At 53.4% G+C, this 22,992-nt stretch overlaps 7 protein-coding genes across 7 annotated transcripts; 2 read left to right on the top strand and 5 right to left on the bottom strand.

The window, feature by feature from the left end:
• Positions 1 to 230: 230 nt before the first annotated feature.
• On the bottom strand, positions 231 to 674 carry N0V96_004122 (uncharacterized protein; the record flags this gene model as incomplete). The annotated part of the gene is made up of 1 exon (XM_053188189.1): positions 231 to 674. The coding sequence occupies one exon, from the start codon at positions 672 to 674 to the stop codon at positions 231 to 233; it is 444 nt and encodes a 147-aa protein (XP_053054151.1).
• Positions 675 to 2,425: 1,751 nt separating this feature from the next.
• N0V96_004123 (uncharacterized protein) lies at positions 2,426 to 3,061 on the bottom strand (the record flags this gene model as incomplete). The annotated part of the gene is made up of 1 exon (XM_053188190.2): positions 2,426 to 3,061. One exon carries the CDS (start codon positions 3,059 to 3,061, stop codon positions 2,426 to 2,428), a length of 636 nt encoding a protein of 211 aa, XP_053054152.2.
• Positions 3,062 to 5,886: 2,825 nt separating this feature from the next.
• Positions 5,887 to 7,497, bottom strand: N0V96_004124 (uncharacterized protein; the record flags this gene model as incomplete). Its single annotated transcript, XM_053188191.2, has 1 exon — positions 5,887 to 7,497. The coding sequence occupies one exon, from the start codon at positions 7,495 to 7,497 to the stop codon at positions 5,887 to 5,889; it is 1,611 nt and encodes a 536-aa protein (XP_053054153.2).
• Positions 7,498 to 8,327: 830 nt separating this feature from the next.
• On the top strand, positions 8,328 to 9,077 carry rex2 (Phosphatidylinositol 3,4,5-trisphosphate-dependent Rac exchanger 2 protein; the record flags this gene model as incomplete). Its single annotated transcript, XM_053188192.1, has 2 exons — positions 8,328 to 8,417; positions 8,478 to 9,077. 2 exons carry the CDS (start codon positions 8,328 to 8,330, stop codon positions 9,075 to 9,077), a joined length of 690 nt encoding a protein of 229 aa, XP_053054154.1.
• Positions 9,078 to 9,907: 830 nt separating this feature from the next.
• PGM2 (Phosphoglucomutase-2) lies at positions 9,908 to 11,925 on the top strand (the record flags this gene model as incomplete). The annotated part of the gene is made up of 5 exons (XM_053188193.2): positions 9,908 to 9,960; positions 10,113 to 10,210; positions 10,286 to 10,489; positions 10,556 to 11,569; positions 11,633 to 11,925. The coding sequence occupies 5 exons, from the start codon at positions 9,908 to 9,910 to the stop codon at positions 11,923 to 11,925; spliced, it is 1,662 nt and encodes a 553-aa protein (XP_053054155.1).
• Positions 11,926 to 12,700: 775 nt separating this feature from the next.
• N0V96_004127 (uncharacterized protein) lies at positions 12,701 to 14,578 on the bottom strand (the record flags this gene model as incomplete). Its single annotated transcript, XM_065757028.1, has 4 exons — positions 12,701 to 12,957; positions 13,048 to 13,175; positions 13,889 to 13,959; positions 14,222 to 14,578. The coding sequence occupies 4 exons, from the start codon at positions 14,576 to 14,578 to the stop codon at positions 12,701 to 12,703; spliced, it is 813 nt and encodes a 270-aa protein (XP_065614241.1).
• Positions 14,579 to 17,752: 3,174 nt separating this feature from the next.
• Positions 17,753 to 18,278, bottom strand: NHP6 (Non-histone chromosomal protein 6; the record flags this gene model as incomplete). Its single annotated transcript, XM_053188196.2, has 2 exons — positions 17,753 to 18,015; positions 18,218 to 18,278. The coding sequence occupies 2 exons, from the start codon at positions 18,276 to 18,278 to the stop codon at positions 17,753 to 17,755; spliced, it is 324 nt and encodes a 107-aa protein (XP_053054158.2).
• Positions 18,279 to 22,992: the final 4,714 nt, after the last annotated feature.

Raw genomic sequence — 22,992 nt, forward strand, 5'->3', positions numbered from 1 at the left:
CTCCTTCTCATCAAAGACGAGCTCTTTCGTTGCCTATTTCCCAAATGATGACCGTCGTTATCTACAAAGTCAGCGCTGACGTCAAGTTCAACATTGAGAAGAAACTTACAAATAAGTCAATCTGTAACAGACGAATGTCCGTAATTGCAAACCTGCGGGGTGTCCCACGGGCTTGACATGCTCAAAATCTCTCCGCCATCATTGCCACGGCGAAGTCGAAGAAAGTCATCTCACACCTCTTCGCCCTCCCCCTCCTCAACCAAAACCCTCATCCTCTCCGCCTCCTCCTCGGAATCCCCGGCTGGCGGCTTCGTCGGCTTCAACCCCTCCATCTGCAGATACCGCACCAGCGTCTTGGTCGCGCACGTCACGCCCGCGTCGCGCTTCAGCTCGGCGTACGTGCACGCGGGCTTCTCCTGCAGCACGCGCAGGAGCGTCTTGACGTCCCGATCGGAGAGGATACGGGGACGGCCCGGACGGGGCCGGTCGCGCCCTGCCTGCTGGAGGCGGTAGCGCGTGACGATGCCTTTGATGGAGGAGACGGGGACTTCCTCCTTGATGGAGATTTCTTTGAGGGACATGCCGAGCTCCGAGAGGACGGCGATGCGGGCGCGCTTTTCGGGGGAGTATTGCGGTTTGCGGGGCTTTGGTTCTGGGGCGGCGCGGCGAGGCATTGTGTTGGTTGGTTGGTTTTGTGTGTATGTGAAAAGTGGTCTTTTGAGAAGTTAAGTGATGTGAGGATTGGGAGATAGATGAGATGAGCTGTTGCTGAAGATCAGATGAGTTGGGGTGGGAATTAAAAAGGGGGGATTATTGCGTTGTGAGATGAGGCTGGAGGATGAGAAGGAGGATGAGATGTAAACGATAGCGGCGCATGTCGAAATTTTCGTTTTTTATTTTTTCTTTTGGTGAACCCCGGTGGCTGGATCCACTTTCTCGGGGTGGATCAGGGGTGTTGCATTCGGGGTAGTGGATACCTCAGGTACCTCGATGAGGCGGGAGCAAGGGCCACCTCAGTCTGGACAACTACGGCTAAGGTGGTCGGGGTTGGACTCGACAGCTGGAGGTGAGCGTTTTTTTCTTTGACCACATCGTTGGGTTTAAACCACAATTCATCAAACTCCAAGAGATGGTGCGAATGCCCCAGCCCATTGGTCCTCTTTCCGGTCTTGAGAGTTCCAAAGTACCTGTTGTTTCGTGCCACCTCAGAGAAGGTATCCAAGCTCAGGTCCTCGGACAGGAACAGCCTGGGACAACTCACTCTGCTTAGGTAAGCTCGCCATCGACCAATAGATTGAAATTTACCTCTCTGGACATGCAAGTGGAAGGCTACCTAGCCGCCACAATCTCAAGAAGACGTGGAAAGTCGGACTTGATCCATTATCGTGATCAATCATCGGCATACCCTTCCTTCCTTTTTTTCCTTCTTTTTTTCTCTTTCCTTTCTCGGGGACAGAGCGCCAAAAGAAAGAGGCAAGTCTGGCAAGAAGAAAGTATGACCCCATCACGGACCGCCAATGATGCGTTCTGACGGTTGGCACCAGCCACATGCCCTAAGCTACGCTGGAGTGTCTTGCTCCTCTGGCCATAGGCTCGCGAAATTCCGTTTAGTACAATACAAAGCAACGGTTGAGTGTCATTATTCGTATCATCTAGTAGTAGAAAGCCTCTCCTTTGGGGGGTTACCTCAGCGCACTAGAAAAGTGGTCTGCCGGCATCACTTACACGGGGATGCAGAGATGTTACATCATTCCAAAATCCATCATTCATACTGTCCACATTGGAACATCAGACCCTCAGTTTTCGGAACTCCAGTCTAGACAAACTCTGCTCCGGAAATTCATAAGACGTCCCGTTCCTTCTCTATTCATAACAGCTCCGTCCAATTACGACAATAATTTTCTCTAAATACATAATACAAAAAAGCTCAGCCCTCCTATACAGGGAAGCCTACGAAAGATCCGAGGAGGCTCATGCCAGCCTCTTTACCTCATATCTATCGAGGCAAGAAAATTTTACAAGTAGAAATCGGGACATGGACCCGTGGCCCATGGGAGCGTGGGCCATTCAGAAAACCAGCTGACATTCCCCGCCACGACATGGGCCTCCTCATGTAGGTTATCGCGGGCGGGATTACCAAGGAGACGGTGATAGGATGTCGTGTGACCGTATGTGATGAATCACTACGAACTAATTTGATAAGGGGAATGAGGTAGACAGTTGGTGAATGAAATGTAATATAATGCTGGTACGAATAAGTATACTAAGTACGCGGGCTATCTCCCAACCTTCAATGAGACGTGAATCGTAACTCATAACCCCTCGGGATCTGCTCCGGCTTCCATGCAGCAATCGCATTGTCTCCCACGTAAGGTATATCACTCTTTCACCCCTAAGTCGTCAAATGCTCAACAACTCGTGGACATCAAATCTTCTCCTCAGTCTTCTTCTTCGCAGCCTGCTCCGCCATGAACTTCTCGTAATCCGCCTGCCTCTCAGGCGAAACCTTCATAAACGGAATGTCATCCTCCATCACCTTACCCGCCACCCTCACCGGCTCCGCAGGCTGCAGACAGAAAATTACCCGCGCCCACTGGTCCGTTGCGTTCTTCCACCCGTGCATCGTGCCCCTCTGGATCATAATTTCCCCCTCCTTGAGCGTCCGCTTCGCCCCGTCGTCCAGGTAACACTCCACCTCGCCCTTGAGCACGATGCCGTAGTCGCACGACTCGGTGCGGTGCATCATTGGACCCGTCTGCGGGCCAAAATCGACCACCCTCAGGACGGAGCCCGAGGGGAGGTGCAGGGATGGCATGCGTGGGTGGTTCGGGGCGTAGGCTGCCAGGTCCTTTTCGTCGTCCATTGTGACGGGGGACTCGGAGGTTGTGTAGCAGGTGTGGAAGTACATGTTCTTCAGCGGGTCCGGTGTGACTTGTACAGGGAACGCGTCGGAGAAGACGGCGCGGCCGTTGGCGTCGTGGGTTGTGATGTGCCGGGATACGGGGCCGAAGGGGCAGTCTTCGGATGCGGGGGGCGGCGGGGGAGCTCCGGACGACGACATTTTTGCTTAGGCGTTGCGAAGTATGTGCGATGAAAGTGTGGACAGACAGGTGAGATACTAAGCCTCGAAGACGGGTCTGGCAGGTTTGACAGATGAAGGGGGGCGAGCAACGAAGTATAGCTGATGGAATATGGTAGTCGACTACTTTGCTGTGTCTTCTTTTAAAGGCCTCTCGTCTTTTCTTCTTCGTCAACCGAGACAAGTGTGGGCGTGGAGTCGTCCGATCGATTGTATCTTCTGTCAAAGCACGATTCGTTCTTTGAAAGATGCGATTGGGGGGGCAGAAGAGGGGATGAAAGGTCCCTTTAAGAAGGTGTGCTGTCACGGCCGTTGGCTTCGGCGCACAGACTTGGGGGGGTGTCTCGCGGCTCGCCGAGGAAAGAGAGGGAAAAAGCCACTTGCTAGTACCTAGGAAAGTATCTAGCCAGCTGGCATTGCCTTAGGAAAGACAGTGTTGTCCCTCACCTGACGCAGGAAGCGGCAATCCTGCCAGCAGCCTGCATGTTTCCACCTTCCTTGCTGCGTTCTAAGGTTTGGTGAGAATTAAACGCGGCATTCGGTGTGGGGTGCCAGTGCCACCCCAGCCGGGCGCGGCTGCATCGACTATGCGCAGTTCTCGTCCTGGGTTTGAACTCAAGTGGTCGCAAGTTGGTGACGGAGCCACGGTGGTTGGGAAATCCTCCCAAAGAAGTATTCGTCTGGCAGTGCCGACGCGGCAACGCCACTTGTGCTGCATGAGCGATGTCTTACGTCCGTACGAGTAAAAGGCACTCCTGCCAGTTCCATCCTCCGAACCATGCAGACAGATACCTAGGCGCAGAACCCGTAACAAAGTGCGGCAAAAAGTACAGCCATGATAGGTAAGTACTGCAGGCAGGTATCTGTCTCAACAAACACGGGTAAGCGACAAGGATGAGCTCACCAGTGAAGAGGGGGAGCTGGTAGTGAAACGAAGCTTGGCTTGCGATTGCTCACTGCATTCATCTGACTCGGCACCGTGACGAGGATCACTAAGCACTGTTGTTGCAAGCCTCGGGAGCTGACCGCCTGCACTGAGTGACTTTGTGGATCGATTCTGGGGACATTTGTTGAAGATAGTGTTCAATTGAGTTTGATTTTATATTACCTATGCTTGGCGTCGAGTAAGTATGGAAACCCCGCGGTATCCGGCCGATTGCGGATTGCCAAAGAAACACTGTCCGCTCAACGGTCACTAGCCTCGCCAGACTTGCGGCATTCTCTGCACCAATCGAAATAGTAGTATACTGTGTACGGCTTCAAGTTGAGACCTCGGAGGTGAAAAGGCCCTTGGTCAAGCATGATTGATCATGTAAACACCAACTCATACCTCGCAATCGCTCAAAGCCCAAGGTTGGCGGGCATCTCGTACTCTAATACATGCGAGCTGCGCTGCAGCTTGCGCTGGCGTTTCGGGTCCTGCGGTCACACGAACGCCGGTCCGACGTTGATCTGAAGGACGGGGAGGTGTCCGCTTTGGCGCTCCGTGTTCCAGAAAAATCTTCGCAACGGCTCCGCGACAAGCGGGGATGTCGGTCTCGGAATCAACTCCGGCAAGCCCGAATGTATGCATGCATGTCTGCACCACTGGGCGGAGGCCCAGGTGAGCGTTCTCAACTTTGATGAACCAACTTTCGGGGAATCCCCGATTGTGCCCAAGGTATCATTGTCCATGAAACGGGGACGTTGATCGCCGGGGAGATCAGGAGATGGGGACGTCGACTTTGTTTATTCTGGAAGCGATAGACCGCGGCACCATCGTCTCAGTCGGTGACTAGAGATCGGCGGGAGTACGAGCATGTCTATGTCAACTATCGGGGAAACTGGCCGTCGGGGAGAGCAGCTGTGTCCAGGCAGTCGACTTTGACGAATCTCCTCGTGGAAGACCGCGATGTGGAGTTGACATTCAACGGTACGCGATCGCCGCGAGAGCGTTGGTCCACAAGTGTGGCAAGCACTATCAGAAGCTGTCGGGGAAACTGACCGCCGGGAAGCGATATCCTCATGGGCAATACAAAGGCATTTGCGGAGAGACGGCTACGAGCTTGCTGATCTTGATCGCAAGTCTCAATGGCGACATTCGCTCTCATCTTGTGTAAAGTCAAAAGAAGCTCCTACCAGGAAGCTTGTCATGGATCGGCGAGATGTGGGACGAAGTTGCCCAGTGTCGGTGGACAGAACGGCAACGTAAGCGAAGTCTAGCGCGGACTGTACCGCCGGGAAGAGTACGAAAGATTCATTCCTCTTCCTCATCTTCAGTTAAGACCGACGGGAAGCTGCCGTCGGGCAGGGTCGAAAGGCGGTAGGATCAACGAGGAAGCTTCGCTGAAGGCGGCTCTTGTCTGCCGGGATGTGTCTCAAAGACCGCTCAAGCCAGTAGCAGGTCAGTGGTGATCGTCGTTCCAAATATCAGTACGATGTCGTTGGTCAGATCGAATCGGACAACGTGGAAATTCGACGCTACCGCACTGAATATCAGACGAGATGTGTTAACGGCAAGGGACTGCCTTGGCTGTCTCGGCAGCGACCCCGTCTACATCGTACCATCTCTCACACTGAGGCGTAGCTCACGAGGCTAGCAGTTGAAGTCAAAATGGTTTCGCAAGCTAAGAGAACCGGGGAGAATCCGTCGGCTTTGCGTCCCCGAGAACGAAGAGGCAGTGTGAAGATTGAAAATCCAATAATCAAGGATCGGAGTTGACTCCGATTGCCATGGAAATGATTCCATTCGGGGCGGTGACCGTCCTCCTGCTGCCGATGCCTCCCCGACCGTAGACTGACGCGCCGAAGGTGAACTGACTTTGCTCTTAATCAGTTGTCGTGTTGGAAAGCTTTTGTGACCACCATTTCTGCCAGTCAACTACCTTCTTCCCCGTCCGCGCTTCCTCTGCCGCGAATACCATCGCGTGAGAGCGAATGACCTCCTCAAGTGAGCAGCCGATGAACTCATTCTGCGCTTTCTCCGGCGTCCAGCCGTGGTTCTTGACCTTGTCCACAGCCAGTATGAATTGACGCGCGAGACCTTTGTCTCCACCACCGTGGCCAGCGTCTTCAAGGGTTGGGTGGAATGACTGGGTGGAACCCGTGTTGAAGTCCTCTATGTTGATTGTCCGGGCGTCGGCATAGATCTCGCCATCAATACCATAAATATGGGTGTACCTCTCGCAAATCTTTTTTGTTTGTGCAACCATGTGAAGGGTTGCTGATTTGGATTGCTTGGTTGACTCTGGGGTACCGTCCGTAGCATCGTCCCAAGTGATGGTGACAGTCTGGTCATCACAGACATTGTTGTCCGCGTCGAAGACACAACGACCGAACCAGTTCCGCGATGCGACGACGTCTTTGGAGGTGGAATCATCGTAATCTTCAGCAAGCTTTGATGCCAGGACTTTGTTCCGCTCAGATATCGGGAAGTCTTCAATCTCCGGCAGTACAATGCTGACTGGCCAGTCGGTGTTGCCAGAGGCGAGACCTTTCAGATCCTGGCCGAGATAGATATTCTTGGCCGAGAATTTACAGCCTGAATCACCCAGAGGACACGACATACAGTTTGTTGCACTTCCAGCGGCGGTAGGCTTGCGACCTTTCCTGAAGAGATGAAGCGAACCACTTGACGAGACAGTGGATGGTAGATGAGGGGTGCCTGTTCCAGCCTTTACTGGAGCGCTCAGAAGCCAGAGTAGGAGATCAATGTCGTGGCAGCTCTTTGTTAATAGACTTGGTGCCGTAGTCTTTTCGTTCCGCCAGTTGCCACGCACATACGAGTGGGTAAAATGCCACCAACCGACCGGCTCGGTGTGCACAATCTTGAGGATATCGCCAATGACACGGTCTTCGAGCAAGAGTTTGCGAAGCAGCATATTGTGTGGGCTGTAACGGAGTACATGACCGATAGAGAACACGTTCTTGGGCTCCTGGCCAGCAGGAGGCTTCATAGCCTGATACATGTCGAGACAATCGGTAAGAGATGTGGCGAGGGGTTTCTCGCACATGACGTGCAGTCCCAGGGGAGCAAGACCGACGAGAACGTCGCGATGCATTTCGTCAAGAACACAGATGAAGGCGGCATCAACGCCGGGCGGTACATCCTCGCCAGCAGCCTCTCGCTCTCGACGACGTGTCTCGTATGTCACGAACTCGGTCCAGTCCGCAAACTGTTGCCCTTCTTGGGGAGTGTTGGTGCCCCAAACGAACGTTCGACCGAAGCTTTGCCGCTTGTAGGTGATGGGCTCAGCGACGGCAGCCACGATACCGTTGCAAGAGGTCTCATTAGCATGAGCATATGCTTGTCCGCGAGAGCCAGCGCCGATGACGAGAATGCGAGGTGGCGAAGCAGACATGGGAGGTTTCTGAGGTGGCACTGGAGTTGCATCTGGAAGTACCGCGACGGGCGAACCCGACTTCTTGACGGACGACATGTCGTGGTCGTTATCGTTGAAGTGTGATCTGTTGGTTAGAGGAGAACCTTGTGTTGAAGATTTTCTTTCTCTTTTGACGAAATTGTAGTCTCTGAGAATCTCGGAAAACACGCTGTCTCTTAGAAATAGGATATGAGGGATCTTATCAATGAACCGATGGAAGTCAGTCAGATGAAAGAAGGAGGTTAATGTCACTTGGAGTATTGGCTCCAACATGGAAAGTGGGGTCCCTGTCGAAGGACAAGGTCCAATGAATGGTGGTCTATTTGAATCGTGGTCCGGGGTACTTGCCTTGGTTCTTGGCAGTTTCTTTATCTTATCAGCGGCTGTCGGCTGAATTTCCTCCTCTGCCGATGTGGGGCACCTTCTTCTACAGTTAGGTTCTGGCGGTGAGACGCCCCTGCCCGAGCAATGGTAGTGGGCAGCAACAATAGGAACCATTATATACTACTGATACATCCCAAATTCTCGTGGTTTCAATCGCCTGCAAATGTACTGATCGAAATAGAGAACATGCAGGGAGAAGTTCCTGCCAGCAATGTGTACCTACGGATAGTGGCCATGGTAATGGAAAGAAAGAAAGAAAGCGCTGACAATGCCGACTGGCACAGCTAGGCTCGCATGGTACTCCGTGCATCTCGCTCCTCCAAAGTAACAATTGGAAGCCACAGCCGGGATGCTGCAGCTTGCACCCCACCTTGGACTCCAGCTCTGTTGAAGTTGTGGCTCAGCCAAGCTTAGCACGCCGAACAGAAGATCCTGCTGTTGGCGAAACGCAACCGAAATTGACAAGAGTTCAAATCGATATCAACATCATTCTAACCTGAACCATGGATCTGCTCAACTCCCTCAAACCCAAAGCTCCCGCCCCGAAGTTGCAGTCTGCATCCGACGGCCCCTTGGTCTGGATTGACTGTGAGGTATACACTCCAGGCTTAGACATGCCACTCCTAACCCAAGATTGACTAACACATTCCCAGATGACTGGACTGGATCCGGACAAGGAGGAAATCATTGAGATTTTCTGCATCATCACCACGGGAAACCTGCAAGTCATTGACCCCGAGGGCTGGGGCTGCGTGGTGCACCAGACGGAGCAACGCATGGCGCAGATGGACGACTGGTGCACCAAGACACACGGCGACAGCGGCCTCACAGCGGCGGTTATTAAGTCGACGACGACGCCTGAGCAGGCCGCCGACAATTTGCTCGCTTACATCAAGAAGCACATCCCGCAGAAGAAGACGGCGCTGCTGGCGGGCAACAGTGTACACGCGGACCGCTCGTTCCTCAACAAGCCGCCCTACCGCAAGGTGGTTGACCATTTACACCATCGCATTCTTGATGTCAGCTCGCTCAAGGAGGCGGCGAGACGTTGGTGCCCGCCGCAGGTCGTAGATGGTGCTCCTGCCAAGCAGGGACTTCATCAGGCCAAGGAGGATATCCTCGAGAGCATTGCTGAGGCCAAGTACTACAGAGAAGCCATTTTTGGCCGGACGTGGAGAGGAGAGACCAGCGCGCAGGACACGCCGGTCAGTGAACGGGATGAGGACGATGCTTGGGCGGACAACCTGCTGTAGATTATAGCATTCAAAACTCGAGCTGAGCTCCTTCAATCACATGAGATACTGGGACGAGTGAGATATCATGAGGTGCCTCACCTGCCTTACCTAAGATTGCGTGGCACCTAGGTACCTTAAGGCAAATAGTTGAATCGATAGTTGACCGCAAGGGTAGCGGGGTCGTTCGAGTACAGTACGCAATATTTGACACACTGCTAGGGACAGGTGATTAGGTACACTAGGACGGTGCGAATAAGAGCGGCAGTCACAGGCTCCTCACGATGATTCGCCGGGAGGATCCCCTGTGTTGGGCCCCTGGAAGTGAGGGGCCTCTCCCAGAGCTGCCCCTCCTTCGTTGTGCGGTGACCCCGCCCACGTCGAGACTCAGGATGATATCACTGGCCCAAGCAAACCCCCACCATGAGGTGGCCACAGCTCTGGTGGAATGAAAGGTACCTTTATCACTGCGTACGAGGTTGGAGGGGCGCTATTCACTGAAAAAAGTGCAATCTGGGCCTATCGTATGCCATCTCCCATTCACTGAGATGTCCCAATGCGTCGTATTCTGCCCACATTAGCTATTTCCAGTGGCCTCCGGATACCTTAGTCTCTCACCGCACCAAGTTCCCATTGAAAGCTTTCCAGGCCCCTTGCCCACCACTCCCCGGTCCCACCTCCCGTACCTACGCCAACGCCGGTTCGCATGAGAGACGGAAGAAAAGAGCCCAGGCAAGGCGAGCCAGAGACACTAATAATTGCAGCTCCATTCCCAACATTCTCCTTTTCCTCTTCTACAACCTAGACAACTCTCTCCCTAAACATCATCACTATTCGAACTATACAGCATCATGGACGTCCAGACTGTCGAGTTCAAGCCTTTCCAGGATCAGAAGCCCGGCACGTACGTCATTTCACCCCCTAACAAAACAAACCCCTCGCTGTTATCCTCCCCAATCATGTCGAGTCCAACTTTTTGTTGCTACCCCGCCATAGCTGCCAATCGCGCGATACACCCTCACCCAGCACCCCCATCACTAACTAGCCATTCTACAGTTCTGGTCTTCGCAAGAAGGTCACCGTCTTCCAGCAGGCTCACTACAGCGAGGCCTTTGTCACGAGCATTCTCCTGTCCATCCCCGAGGGCGTCGAGGGTAAATAGCAATCCATCTCAGCTTTCATCTTTGGCAACCCAACCCTCCCAGGAAACTGACAGACCGCCTCTCTAGGTTCTTTCCTCGTCATTGGTGGTGATGGTCGCTTCTGGAACCCCGAGGTCGTCCAATTGATTGCCAAGATTGGTGCCGCCTACGGTGTCAAGAAGCTGCTCATCGGCCAGGACGGCATTCTGTCCACTCCCGCTGCTAGCCATGTCATCCGCAAGCGCAAGGCCACTGGTGGTATTCTCCTGACTGCCAGCCACAACCCCGGCGGTAAGATCCCTACGCACACTCCCAGTATTATCTTCTTCACAACCTCATGAATGAATCCGGTTCCAGGTCCCAAGAACGACTTCGGTATCAAGTACAACCTTGCCAACGGTGGCCCCGCCCCCGAGTCCGTCACCAACAAGATCTACGAGGCCTCCAAGACCCTCACCTCCTACAAGATCGCCAACATCCCCGATGTCGACATCTCCACCATCGGCACCAAGACCTACGGCTCCCTCGAGGTTGAGGTCGTCGATAGCACTGTTGACTACATCGAGATGCTCAAGGACATCTTCGATTTCGACCTCATCAAGAAGTTCTTCCAGTCCAACCCCGATTTCAAGGTCCTCTTTGACGGCCTGCACGGTGTCACTGGTCCTTATGGAACCGCCATCTTCGAGAAGGAGCTTGGTCTCAAGGGCGCCACCCAGAACTGTGTCCCCAGCCCCGACTTCAACGGCGGCCACCCCGACCCCAACCTGACCTACGCCCACTCCCTCGTCGAGGTCGTTGACAAGAACAACATCCCCTTCGGTGCTGCCTCCGACGGTGATGGTGACCGCAACATGATCTACGGCGCCAACGCTTTCGTCTCCCCCGGCGACTCCCTGGCCATCATTGCCCACCACGCCAACCTCATCCCCTACTTCAAGAAGCAGGGTGTTTACGGCCTGGCCCGCTCCATGCCTACCTCCGGCGCCGTCGACTTGGTTGCCAAGAAGCAGGGCCTGAACTGCTACGAGGTCCCCACCGGCTGGAAGTTCTTCTGCGCCCTCTTCGATGCTGATAAGCTTTCCATCTGTGGTGAGGAGTCTTTCGGCACTGGAAGCAACCATATTCGTGAGAAGGATGGTCTCTGGGCCGTCGTCGCCTGGCTGAACATCATTGCTGGTATCGGCGAGCAGAACCCTGGCGTCACTCCTTCCATCAAGAAGATCCAGCAGGACTTCTGGACCGAGTACGGTCGTACCTTCTTCACCCGTTACGACTACGAGGATGTCGACAGCGAGGGTGCCAACAAGGTCGTTGGTGTCCTCAAGGACCTCGTCGCCGACCCCAACTTCATCGGCAGCAAGGTTGGAGGTGAGTCTACTTATAAAATACCAGTAAGAAATCTTGAGAATGGAACGAAACTGACCTGGATAGACCGCACCGTCACTGGCGCCGGCAACTTCTCCTACACCGATCTTGACGGCTCTGTCTCCTCCAACCAGGGTCTGTACGCCACCTTCTCCTCGGGCAGCCGCATCATTGTCCGTCTCTCCGGCACTGGCTCTTCCGGCGCCACCATTCGCCTGTACCTCGAGCAGCACAGCTCCGACCCCAAGACGTACGACCTGGACGCCCAGGACTTCCTCAAGCCCGAGATCCAGATGGCCACCGAGCTTCTCAAGTTCAAGGAGTTCATTGGCCGTGATGAGCCCGATGTCAAGACCTAAGTGCATTATTGCATGATTGGGTTGCACTTGGACAAAGGGGGACAAGGTGGGGAGTTTTTTCAAAAAAAAAAAGTAACGCTTCAGTATAGAGAAGTAGAAGAAAGGCCAGCACCAAGGTTGCTGTGGACGATGTCACGATGGTACACGATTTGCATAAATTGAATCAATTGACCTAATCACACAAAAGTCTTTTGCTTGACAGTGCCCTCCAATGCCCCCGCCTCTGGGACGTTTTCAACTTGTGATTTCTGTGCGTGCGTAATCATCAATTTTGATCATAAAGGTCGTCAAGTCGTTAAACAAAGGAAAGAGGATGGGGAAACGCATGGAACGCATGGCTACCCCAATCTAGACGAAATAGATACCCCTAAGAGCAATCTTCCGGGGTATTTCCTCCGAGATACAAAACATCCCCTGCGATACATCGAAGCTGCGTTTGACATTGTTCAGGCTGGAAGAGACAGAAAGCAGACTGCCGTATAAATTCGTGGAAAGTATCAGAGTTGCGCGTGTCAAAGCTCATTAGAGTGGTTCTTCGTTGGGAAACGTGGAGGAGATAGAGAGGCGCTGGGCGAGTAACATGCCGGGCTGAGAGTGGGTGGATGTCTGCTCACCTACTCTTCGAGTCCAGGCATGTGCCCCGCAAAATGGTGAGTGCCAGCGTCCTGGGGGGGTGTGGGGAAGGTGACGGTGAAAGGGAGAGGCCCCATATTGGTCCGGAGCCGGAGTGGGTGTATATATCTTGCCTTTGAGGAGGCTCGTCACCGGTTATAAGTTATTTCGAGTCCTCGATGGCTTCCATGGTGTCTGTAGATGCCTCAGAGGGATCCGTCTGCGGCTGCAACTCCTCAATGAACCGTGACGCGCCCATCTCGGAGACAAAGTCGATCTCAAAGACGCCGGCCGAGGTGCCTTTTCTCTGGTTCTGCTGATGGTACTGTTGGCAAAAGACGTAAAGCTGGACGTCTTTAAGCCAGATGCGGTGATCTGATTTGCGTACGAGCCAGGTTGGAGAGGCGGATTGGTGGGTGACTGAGGTTATCGTGTTTTTTGTTAGTCTCAAGCCCGGAAAAAGGAACGTGAGCAAGGGCGAGGATGGAAGATGATGTAGGAGGATCATACCGAAGGCGGTCCACACTGGACAATTCTTGAGTTCGCCATCCCACACTGAAGCTTGGAGACGAAGACCTTGGGTGACAAGGTCGCGGTAGACGATGAGAGAATGCTTGAAGCCATCGTCGAGGATTTGGCTGCGGCCAAAGGTGTCAGCTATGGTGTCATGGCCGGAGGTGCAAAACTGGGGTGGATCACGCACGCTTGGAATAGTCGGGATTCACTACCGAGCTTGAACTCCCTTGGGCTCATTCTTCTCGTCAAGATATTTCGAGCCTTGAGAGAGACGAAGGTGCAGTGGAATAAGACCAATTCTGGGATATGTCAGTGGTAGGTCAAACGACAAGTCAGACGAGGATTTACAAACCCTCCCAGGTTTTGAAGTAGAGAGATGCCCATAGTTTCACGCCCATCTGAGAACTACTGTATCGTTCCAGAAGCAAGGCGCTGCCTTCCCGCCTTATGAAGAGTTCGTGGGCACCAAGTAGCGAGAACCACTGGCCCCCCAGGTGATATGTCCTAAGGAGAAAGTAGGGGGTCTGGTTGACATGATTTAGGTAGGTCATTAAAGCAAGCCGATCCTCGTCGAATGGTCTTGGTTCTGGCGTCAGCAAGTCTATGTCCAGTCAGGAGTTACGAGCACATATACCTTCTGAACAGCATCTTGACCTGTTTGGGAATATTCAGCTGCCCCCACGCTTGGAAAGGCCCATAAGCTGTTGATGGCCTAATGTGCTTCAAGGCTGTCCGGGAGGTGAGTGGGAGTGAGAAGATCTGCTCTGCCCAGTGTAATGTCTAGGAAAATATGGTTCATCAGCCAAGCGGCATTTCCTATGGCAGCAGCACATACCGGATCCTGAGGTGCTGGTCTGAGCATAATCTCTGGTCGGAGGACAGGCCCGAGTTGAGTTGTTGGCGTAGCTTCATGGTATGTGTCAGTCAATCTGCTGCTGCTTCGCCTCTGAACAAACATACGGAGCCCTCTTGCTTCTCTCAACTTGATTATCCTAGTCCGAAGCGTCTCTAGACCATTTAGGTCAAAGAGTGTCGACCTATGTGGCTGTTAGTACGTCATCTCCAAGATCAAAGGAGAGATGCTAGCGCGCCTCATAAGAAGGTGTCGGAGGGACTCTAAAAAGCAGTTGTAGAGCATGAACCGCTGAGGTAGTGGCAGGCCACTGACCTCCTGTGTCATCTTGTGGTACATCCTTCGCCATCGCATATCCTTGCTCACAGTTCGATCTTCGTAAAACTCGGTGATGTCGCGGAGTGTCTTGGAATAACATGGGAGAATGACGTCGAGGTAGTTGAGCAAAATTGGCACCCTGGTGAAATGCATCTGCGATCGATCCGCCAAGTCCCTCAGCTTCCTTGCAGACCTCCGTATCTCGTCAACAAGACTGGTAATGGTACCCCCGTATGCCTCGGGGAGAGCCATACGGAGCCCTTCCAGGCTCACCGATATGATGTCGGCGCGCTCAGCTTCGAGGCAGCAGCCTTGAAGCAGGCGGTAGTCGATTCTCTGAATGCCTTGCTCCATTTTCCCGAGCTACACTAACGGATCGAACCGAACTGGGAACGTCTGCGTCTCAAGGTTTCATCGTCTAACGAACCAAACCTAACCGTTAGACTCGTCGGATTTCCGCGGCGCCCTCACCTCCTCTATCGGGGAAACCCTCCTCGTACAATTCTTGGCCTTGCAGGAGTTTTGTTGAACTGTGGAGACCAAGTTGGAGGCAGGTTGATATCGTTGCGAATGCCTCATACGGCTTTGGACGATATATCGACCAAGATCGACCACAGTCAATTGTGTTGACAAGAGGAAAGGGACAAAGAGATGGCTTGCTTCATGGGCTCAGCATGGTAATCTCAGATATGCAGCGGTAACGTGGTCGCTACACTCGCGGCCACTTACTGGACGGGAAGCAGCTGCAACAGCGATTCAGAGCTGCAGGCCTCGATTTCAACGGCCAGCCCGGAAACACACGCCACCACCCCGCCTGACTTCAAACCAAACAATCCAAGTCGCTCTCGCTCTGTGTTGGCAGCACACGCCCAGACACCAGGTGCTTGCTTCTGACGTGTCTAGAATTTCGTCGTCTTCGTGCACTGATCGGCTACGATATTGAGGAGGACGAGAGCGTGCACAATTCGTTGGATGTTGGCTCTGTTGTTTTTCTTCGTAGTGGTAGGCCAAATCCGGCCTTGGTGACCTGCCTCCAGCAAGGCCCAACGTTTGTCAAAAATAACTAGGTATTGATCGTCTTGACCCTCGAACTACTAAGTCTAGTGAACGATCCTTGTGTCAATAGGTTCAGGTCAAACGATGCATTTTGATTGATTCTAACAACCGCTACCCAAGAAAACGTAAGGAGGGCCTGCGCGGTATCGGCAAAGAGGAGCGTATGTAGGTCAGATTGCTGTCAGAGAAGAGAGTGTGGGCTCAAAACATATTGATCCGGCCACCGACTAGCCAGAGCATGCCACGACAGCTAGGGATGGCCCCATGGGCATGTATGCTTCCCTCTGCATGCATTAGGAACGCTCGACTTGGATCAACGGGCGAATGAGGCCGGCCCGGAGCCGGTGGGGTGGAGATCCAGGTTCTGAGCACTTGCATAAGTAATGCAGAGGAACTCTCCTCACAAGTCTCTCTACCGCAGACCCCGAGGAACGTAAGAGAACATTGGCATCGGGATGCAGAGTGCGACGACTAGGTGATCATCTCGGTAATATAAGCGCATAAAGTACACATTCGAGGTAATTGATCGAGCGTGCGATGCACCTAGGTCGTCTGGGGGAATGGAAGTCTTTCGAAATGCTCGAGCAGACTGCTTCCAAAAACAGATTGTCTTGAGCGCTCAACAGGATACCATCTCGATAGATAGACACGAGGCTGGGTGATGATGGTAGTGATCGAAATGTACAAAGAGGCGTACCGAGGAAATGAAACTGACAGGTGTCAGCTGTGTAGAACACGCGAAGTGACGTGATGCATCAAGAAATCCAAGTAGACCTTCCGCAACGCCGGGCCACATGCCTAGCCAAGATAAATCTTTGGCAAATACATCTGCGGTGCGTGAGATGGCGGCTAAGTATGGACGCGATCGCTTCGTTTCTGCACAATGTAGGCAGGCTGTGGAGGGCCCGGGTAATGCGTGAGGTAACTGCGTCTGATGGACGAGATAAGACGAACCAAGTCTAGAGGGGATCCTGGGACGAGTAGCTGCAGGACATTCGTCGCTCCGTCTCATGCAACGAATGCCCACTGAGCCGATATGCGACTTGCCTATACTCGATGTTGGTGTTCGATGGACTAGGTAATCTGGCTACGAAGGCAAGGGATCCATGGTGTTCACTGATATAGTCGCCTGTCCTTCACTGTGGCCCGGGATGGTAATGAGAGTAGCTGTCCTTGGTTCCTGGAACGGTGAAGACTCATACGTCGGCGCCAAAGTGCAGATAGACGGTGGGTAGAAGTGCTGCAGGTGAGGCTAGCAGAGTGTGATGGATAAATGAAGGCTGATTAGCATTCGAGGTTCGAAAAAGCCAGCGCCCGAAGTGTCAGCTGCTGCGGCCGTGGGCTCCTTTTATGAATTTCTACACGAGCACATCCAACGCATTCGGGCGGGAGAAAGAAGCAGTCTTGTTTCATCCTGCTCAGGCATCCAACCTCAACTCCCCAGGCCCGCACCTGCATGCCGTGTCTGATCATCGGGAGGGAAACAGCGGCCTTGAAGGATAAGGTATGAGGAGGTGCTGAGACTGATAGGAGATCCTTCTGTCATTGGAGTCTGTGATTGGAGGCAGACGGCATGAGGCAAGATACGTCCCAAGCACAGGATACGTACCTCTCTTCGCTTCTAACCTGCCAGAGTACGAAGACGGGATGAAATGGAAATACTTTGTTCCCACTTGATTAAGCGGTGAAATCCGCTGTTCTGCCGTGACCTGTTTTCACCGACTCACCGAGATTCCCGAGGTTCACCGATTCACCTCTAATCGCAATCGAGAAAGCGGCTCCAGCTAGGGAGGGAAAGGTCCTGAAGGCCACGGGCCACTCAAGCTGGTCAGTTTTTGGCCGTCGCGTCTGAATGATCCCCAACGGGCTTCTGGCAATCTGCATTAGCGGAACATGGCGATCTAGTCACTGTGCCTTACCAAATCCCATGACACGACGGGGTCGCAGTGATAGAGACCCTTGAGTGGCTGGACAAAAGTAAGCCCCATCAACCCAGATCCCTGGACCTGGGGAAGGACCCTTGAAAACAAGGGCAGAAACAGCCAAGTACCATGATTGGCGCACCTTCTACCCGTTCACAACTTCATGAAGTATAACATTCACTCACATTGCAATGGGACAAGTAGGTAGTTATGTATGTTTGTCAATGTGTGAGCCGTCAAATGTCATTGTGTCCCAATCGTGGACAATTTCATTCCGCGACGGGCGGCATGACCAGCTCTGCTATTGACGCGGGGCGGTGTGAGAGCTTCGCCTGCCTCATATCCGCCTTCCTGCCGATCCTGAATAACGAGAAAAGCAACCCATTTCAATACCATCATACACCGCCGAGCCCAAAGTTACAAGGAAAGTCCGAAAGATGTGCGCAAAACTTAACTCCACGCCATCCGTTCGGACTGAGAAGCAGCAGAAATACAGCAATCAAGAGGACTCATCCTCCTCTTGTTCGGCCTTTAGAGGGACTAATTAGCTTCAGCACAACACGGCCAGATGGAGTAGGGGTTGGGGGTGTCTTACGTTGTATGCCTGCTTCTCGTCCTCGTAGCGCTTCTTGTCGGTGGCAGCCTTGGCCTCATAGGGACCGCGCTGCTTCTCGTTGAGGGCCTTCCAGCGCTCACCGAGGATCTTGCCGACCTGTCCGAAGGAGATACCAGGGTTCTCCTCACGGACGTTCTCGCGCTGCTCGTTGGCGAAGAACATGTAGGCAGAAAGGCCACGCTTGGGAGCGTTGGGGTCTGGACAGCATGTTAGCTCCATGTTAATGGAGAGGTAACTGGTCTAGATAGGCGCTGCGCAAAGCGGACAAGTTGAAACTAGTTCCAGGCGTGGCCCAGTGGACTCTTGTCAAGAGTCCACTCAGGCCCAACCTCTGGAGTTCGAACTTGCCCGAATCTCACAACACCTTGAGACAAGTGAGGATTGATTTTGGCGACGTACCCTTCTTCGCGCGCTTCTTGGTGTCCTTAGCGGCACCTCGCTTGGTTGCGGCCTTAGGCATTTTGGGTATCTGGAGTAAGGTGTTAGTCAAACTGCCTCAACGTCAAGATGAATGTGATGGAGTGACGAAGAGCGGAGGGTCAAGAATGTAGTGAAATCGGCGCAACATGGCGACGTGACGGCAAAACCGCCGCGCCGTTATGCAGGAAAGCCATGGTGGAAGAGGACCGCAGTACAGCGAGAGCCAGGGTGTGTAGGTGGTTGAGTCGCAAGTGCAATTGCGCTCCGCAACGCGGAGTAATTGCGATTTGAAGCTCAAAGTCGCCCAAGAGGGATCGTAAAGCATACCTGAGGAGGTTTTTGAAAGGTGGAAAGAGAGGTGTTGATGTGGTGATCTGGACGCGTCAAGCTCTTGTTAGCTGGAAAGCTCTCTGGGTGAAGCTGGGTGATGGACGAGCGTGTAAGAGATGAAAGAGGTGCACGCCAAAGTTCGAAGCTCAACAACGGATCGCACCCACGATATCGACTTGTAAAAAAGCGATTTCTGAGTTGCAAATCGAGGCAGAGTGATCGAAAATATGGCGACGTTGAAAATAGAAAAGGATGATGTTGCGCGTGTATTGCGGTGGTTGATGGTGCAAGTGGGCAATGGGATATGGGCAGCAGGTACTCACGGGGTTGAGTGCGCGAAGGCAGTAAAGTGTGGTATTGTGAGAGTGCGGATTGTAAGAGAGGAGGATTTGGGTGGGAGATTTGTATGGGAGAAGAAGAGGGAGGGAAATGTATGGGGGAGGGCCAAGCAGCCTTTTTACTATGGGGGAGTGATTGTGCGGGAGCAACGCGCCTGGGTGCACTTGTTTTTGCTGGGAAGTCTGGGACGGGGCCAGGACTGACTGCGACTGGCGACGGGCGAGTGGACTGGGGGTGGTACTTCGTACCGTGTGGGAGACTGAGTGAGAAACTGGGAGACTGATGAGGGAAGGGGGTCACCGTGGATGGGCTCTGCTCCTCTTTCCCCTTGGATCACTCCAGGTCACCATTTTTTTTTGGCCTGCGCAGGTGCGGACGCTTGTCACTCTCGCTTTCCCTCCCGTCGCTTCCTCGCCTGTGCCTGGGCTTCTTGCTGCGCGCTGAATGGCTAGGAGGGGATGGGTGTCTGGGTAGGCTGGGCAGGTTCCGTACCAAACCAGGCGCCTGGCCAAAAAATAAAATAAAAATAAAAATAAAAAGGTCTGCGCACTGGCATTGGCAACACTTGTCACTGGGTGGTAACTGGCGGCATTGGCCTGGCATTGGGCACACCGGGCACCAGCCCACCAGGCGAAGGGCAAAAAAGAAGAGAGAAGCAAGAGAGGGGGAAGGCGCAATGGGAAGGGAAAGGGTGTGGGCGCGCCTTCCCTCCCTGACAGTCGTCGTGCGCACCCTTCCCTTCTCTTGCCTTTTGCTCCAGAGTCCAGCTTGACCCTTCTTTCCCCATCCTTCTCCTCCCATCATCCTCCCCCCCTCCTACATGGAAGCCCAAGTCCTCCTAGTTACAGTCCGCGCCCACCCACAAGGTAAAGGTACCTTGCACCAGAGACTGCCGTGCAAAGTACCTCACTCTACCTCACGTTCCTTTCACGCCTTCCGCCTACCCCCTTCCTGCTCGTCGCATCTGTCAAGGGGACAACGACTACACACACCTTGAAGCGGCCAGCTACGGATACATGCTAGAAAGTATCTCAGTACCTTGATCAGTACGGAAAGATACTTCCCTACCTACCCGACGGATACTTCACCTGAGTACGGAGTATGCAAGTGCGTCCGCACGCAACCTATTCACCTGTTTATTTAATTCCATGGCAATAAATCAAACTGCGGAACCAGACCAGACCAAGTCAGGTGTGGACAATGCGCGACCAGAAGTTGCGAACGTGCCGGCAATGCGATGGAGAAGGAAGGAGCGACATATCACCTTCCCAACAGCAACTTGTAAGGCAAGCGCCAATAGCCTTAGCTTCAGTTGTAAAGGGAGGTATCCGTCAAGGTGGTCGTGGCCGTGGCCAAAACCGTACCTGACCAGGTAACGGAAGCAGGGAAAAGCAGCAGGATCTGGCCCATCCTGCGGTGCTCTTCTTTTGCCTTCCGTCCCTCGTCTCAACCCGTCGGGTCTGGTCCAGCTTGTCGCCCGCTTCCCATCCATCTCAATCACTCCATCCTCGGACAAGTCCTTGCTCTTGGTGTGCCGCTGCTATTATTTGTGTGGTACTGTACAGGTACAAAGCGCACGCAAAACTCCGCACCGAGGTACTGTACATCCGCTTTGTATCTTGGTTTTATATCATGTTTTCGCACGGTGTACTTGACAGCCGTCGCGCCTTCTTTCTCCGCTTGCTACCTACGGCTACGTGCCGGCTTTTTTGCCAATGTCTGAGGTGAGGTGCGGTGGAGTCCCGTGCCCGTGCCTGCTCCTGCCTCCCTCCCTCTTCCAGTCTTCCTTTTGAAGCATCTCGTGCTTTCCTTTCCGTCTACCACCTCATACCTTACCCCACCTTCCCTTCCTCCTGTCACTGTCCACACGGACCATCTCTCGTCCATCAACAGACCCCCAGTCCAATGCTCTCGTCCAAGTTGCCAATTCCTCCCCCTCCACTCTGGCTGCTGATGTGCCTACATAGCAGTGAGAGACCGAGTACTGGCTCGTCAAGCTTCAGCTTCTTACGAATCCCATGTCACCGTCCACTTACACCACTATGCCATTGACAAACTATCATTTGGATCCACGACCTCTTTCTTCAACACCAAACATCACCCATCCATTTGAGGATGGTTCCGCGCATGCACCATTAGCCTGGCATACCCTGCTACTTATACCATCCTTCATACGACACTGATGCGATACCACGGGGCATTGACAGCCTAAGGGAGACGACCTTGTGTACCTATTCGTACATCCAGATGGCAGAGACGTGCAGTGGCACACCTGCTCCGTCCGACTGCACTTGGCCTGGACCAGGCAATTCTTCGTCATCTTCGTGAGCGCTAAGATACTTCCGATACTCCCTACCGCCTGTACACTGGCAAGGCCCGTTCGCTAGACATGCCGTAGGTACATCGGTCAGACATTGAAGACCAACCGCGCCGTACGGGGAAGACGGAAGTCCAGTAGCCAACGTTGCCTCGACATCTTCAATTCAAGGCAGTAGACTGTAGGATACCTTAGACCTTGGCGGCTCTTCCATTAAGGTAGTCGCCTCTGCTCGGTACAGCATGTCGGATTGTCGATCACAGCAGTTGAAGCTTCTTCTCGCCAACCCTTTGTGGAATTCGAAGCCTCCATGACCTGGATTAGGTCTATGAGACGACATCACTTCCTACGCCATCAAAGTAAACCTTCGCCATAGCAGACAAGCTATACTTCGGACACACTAACATGTCCATCACTTGCACTTCGCTGGGGCTGTGGGTGTTAGTGACCTCATGTCCGTGACGTTGTCTCCTTAGCGTCTTCTGCTGACAAGCCTTCGCAACTTTCGGCTGTTTACCAAGACAACAAGGCTCGGCCGGCTGGATTATGGATAGGTATTGGGAAATCGATGGAGCACCTGTGGTGTAGTGGAGGATTCAAATGTTTGGAGAATGAGGGGAACAAACTGACTTACACGCTCACACACTGTGTAAGTGATTGTGCTTCCTGGACGTCGCTGCGCAATTTCATCCACACTAAAACACCACCCGACACACTTTGCGGCATTCCCCCTCTTTAAAGTGGCTTGTCCTATCAACACCCAAGGACATCGCCTCCAAAACGCACCAAAGTCTACAGGTACCGTCGGCTCAGAGTTCTCGACAAACGCTCCGTGTCCGGCTCGCCCTGGGTTGCTGGTCGAAGCGGTTAGACAAGATACATACTGCAGACCCAATGGTGGCTTTCATATGCGGCACAGATTGCAACACCATTTAGCTGAGTTCCGTCGCGAAGCCACCCACCAGCTTCGACGCGACTTAGAGAGCTCTTGAGCCCGAGGGGAGCTTACAGTGACTGACCGCGGCGCCTCTAGACCACTCGCCATCGAGGCATCCACCCACCGTATAATTAGGAATCGTCCTCACCCAAGAAACTGATCCAAACTGCGATTTACTCACAGTCAGGGGCACGTCGTCGGCTGGCGTGCACAGAGGCGTGAACTCAGTATCGGGTGACGAGGCGTGATGCGAAGCAGCGGTACCTCAAGCTGTTGCTTAGGGAGATGCGACATTGGAACGACCGGAAGTCATGATGACTGACTGATGGGGACGACATTCAGGCTGGCCGAAACGGAATCTGGGTACTTGATTCATGCATACGCCCCATGTACCGTCATACGAGATTGCCTTGTACCGCTACTTAGCCCAAGGTACCCCAAACGCGGTCCACCGACTCCGGAATCAGCTTGGGCGAATGCGCCCAATCACCCCTCACGCGCAGCTCACGGTACACTTGGGACCTCCCCAGCCTCCCCTCTGCCGTCGAATTCCTTCGTCCTCTATCCGTCTCCGTAGTGTCTATTGTTGGACACCCCGAGAGCAGCCTGCTTCTGCAACGGATGTGGGAACTGGCCGGCTTACTAACAAAATTTGCCCATTGCAGGCTGCGTGGTTGCTCAGTCCTGTTCCAAGTTACCCTCCGCAGTTAGGTGATCGACGAAGAGCTTACTGTGTAGGCACTATTTAGCCACCAGCTATATCCACCAGATTCTATGCTCAAAGCGAGTCTACTGTGTACAGACCACGACAGTTGGTTTGGTTGAACATGA

This window comes from Colletotrichum fioriniae (genome assembly GCF_027942845.1).
Source record: "Colletotrichum fioriniae strain IMI 355084 chromosome Unknown scaffold_4, whole genome shotgun sequence".
Lineage (NCBI taxonomy): Eukaryota > Fungi > Ascomycota > Sordariomycetes > Glomerellales > Glomerellaceae > Colletotrichum > Colletotrichum fioriniae.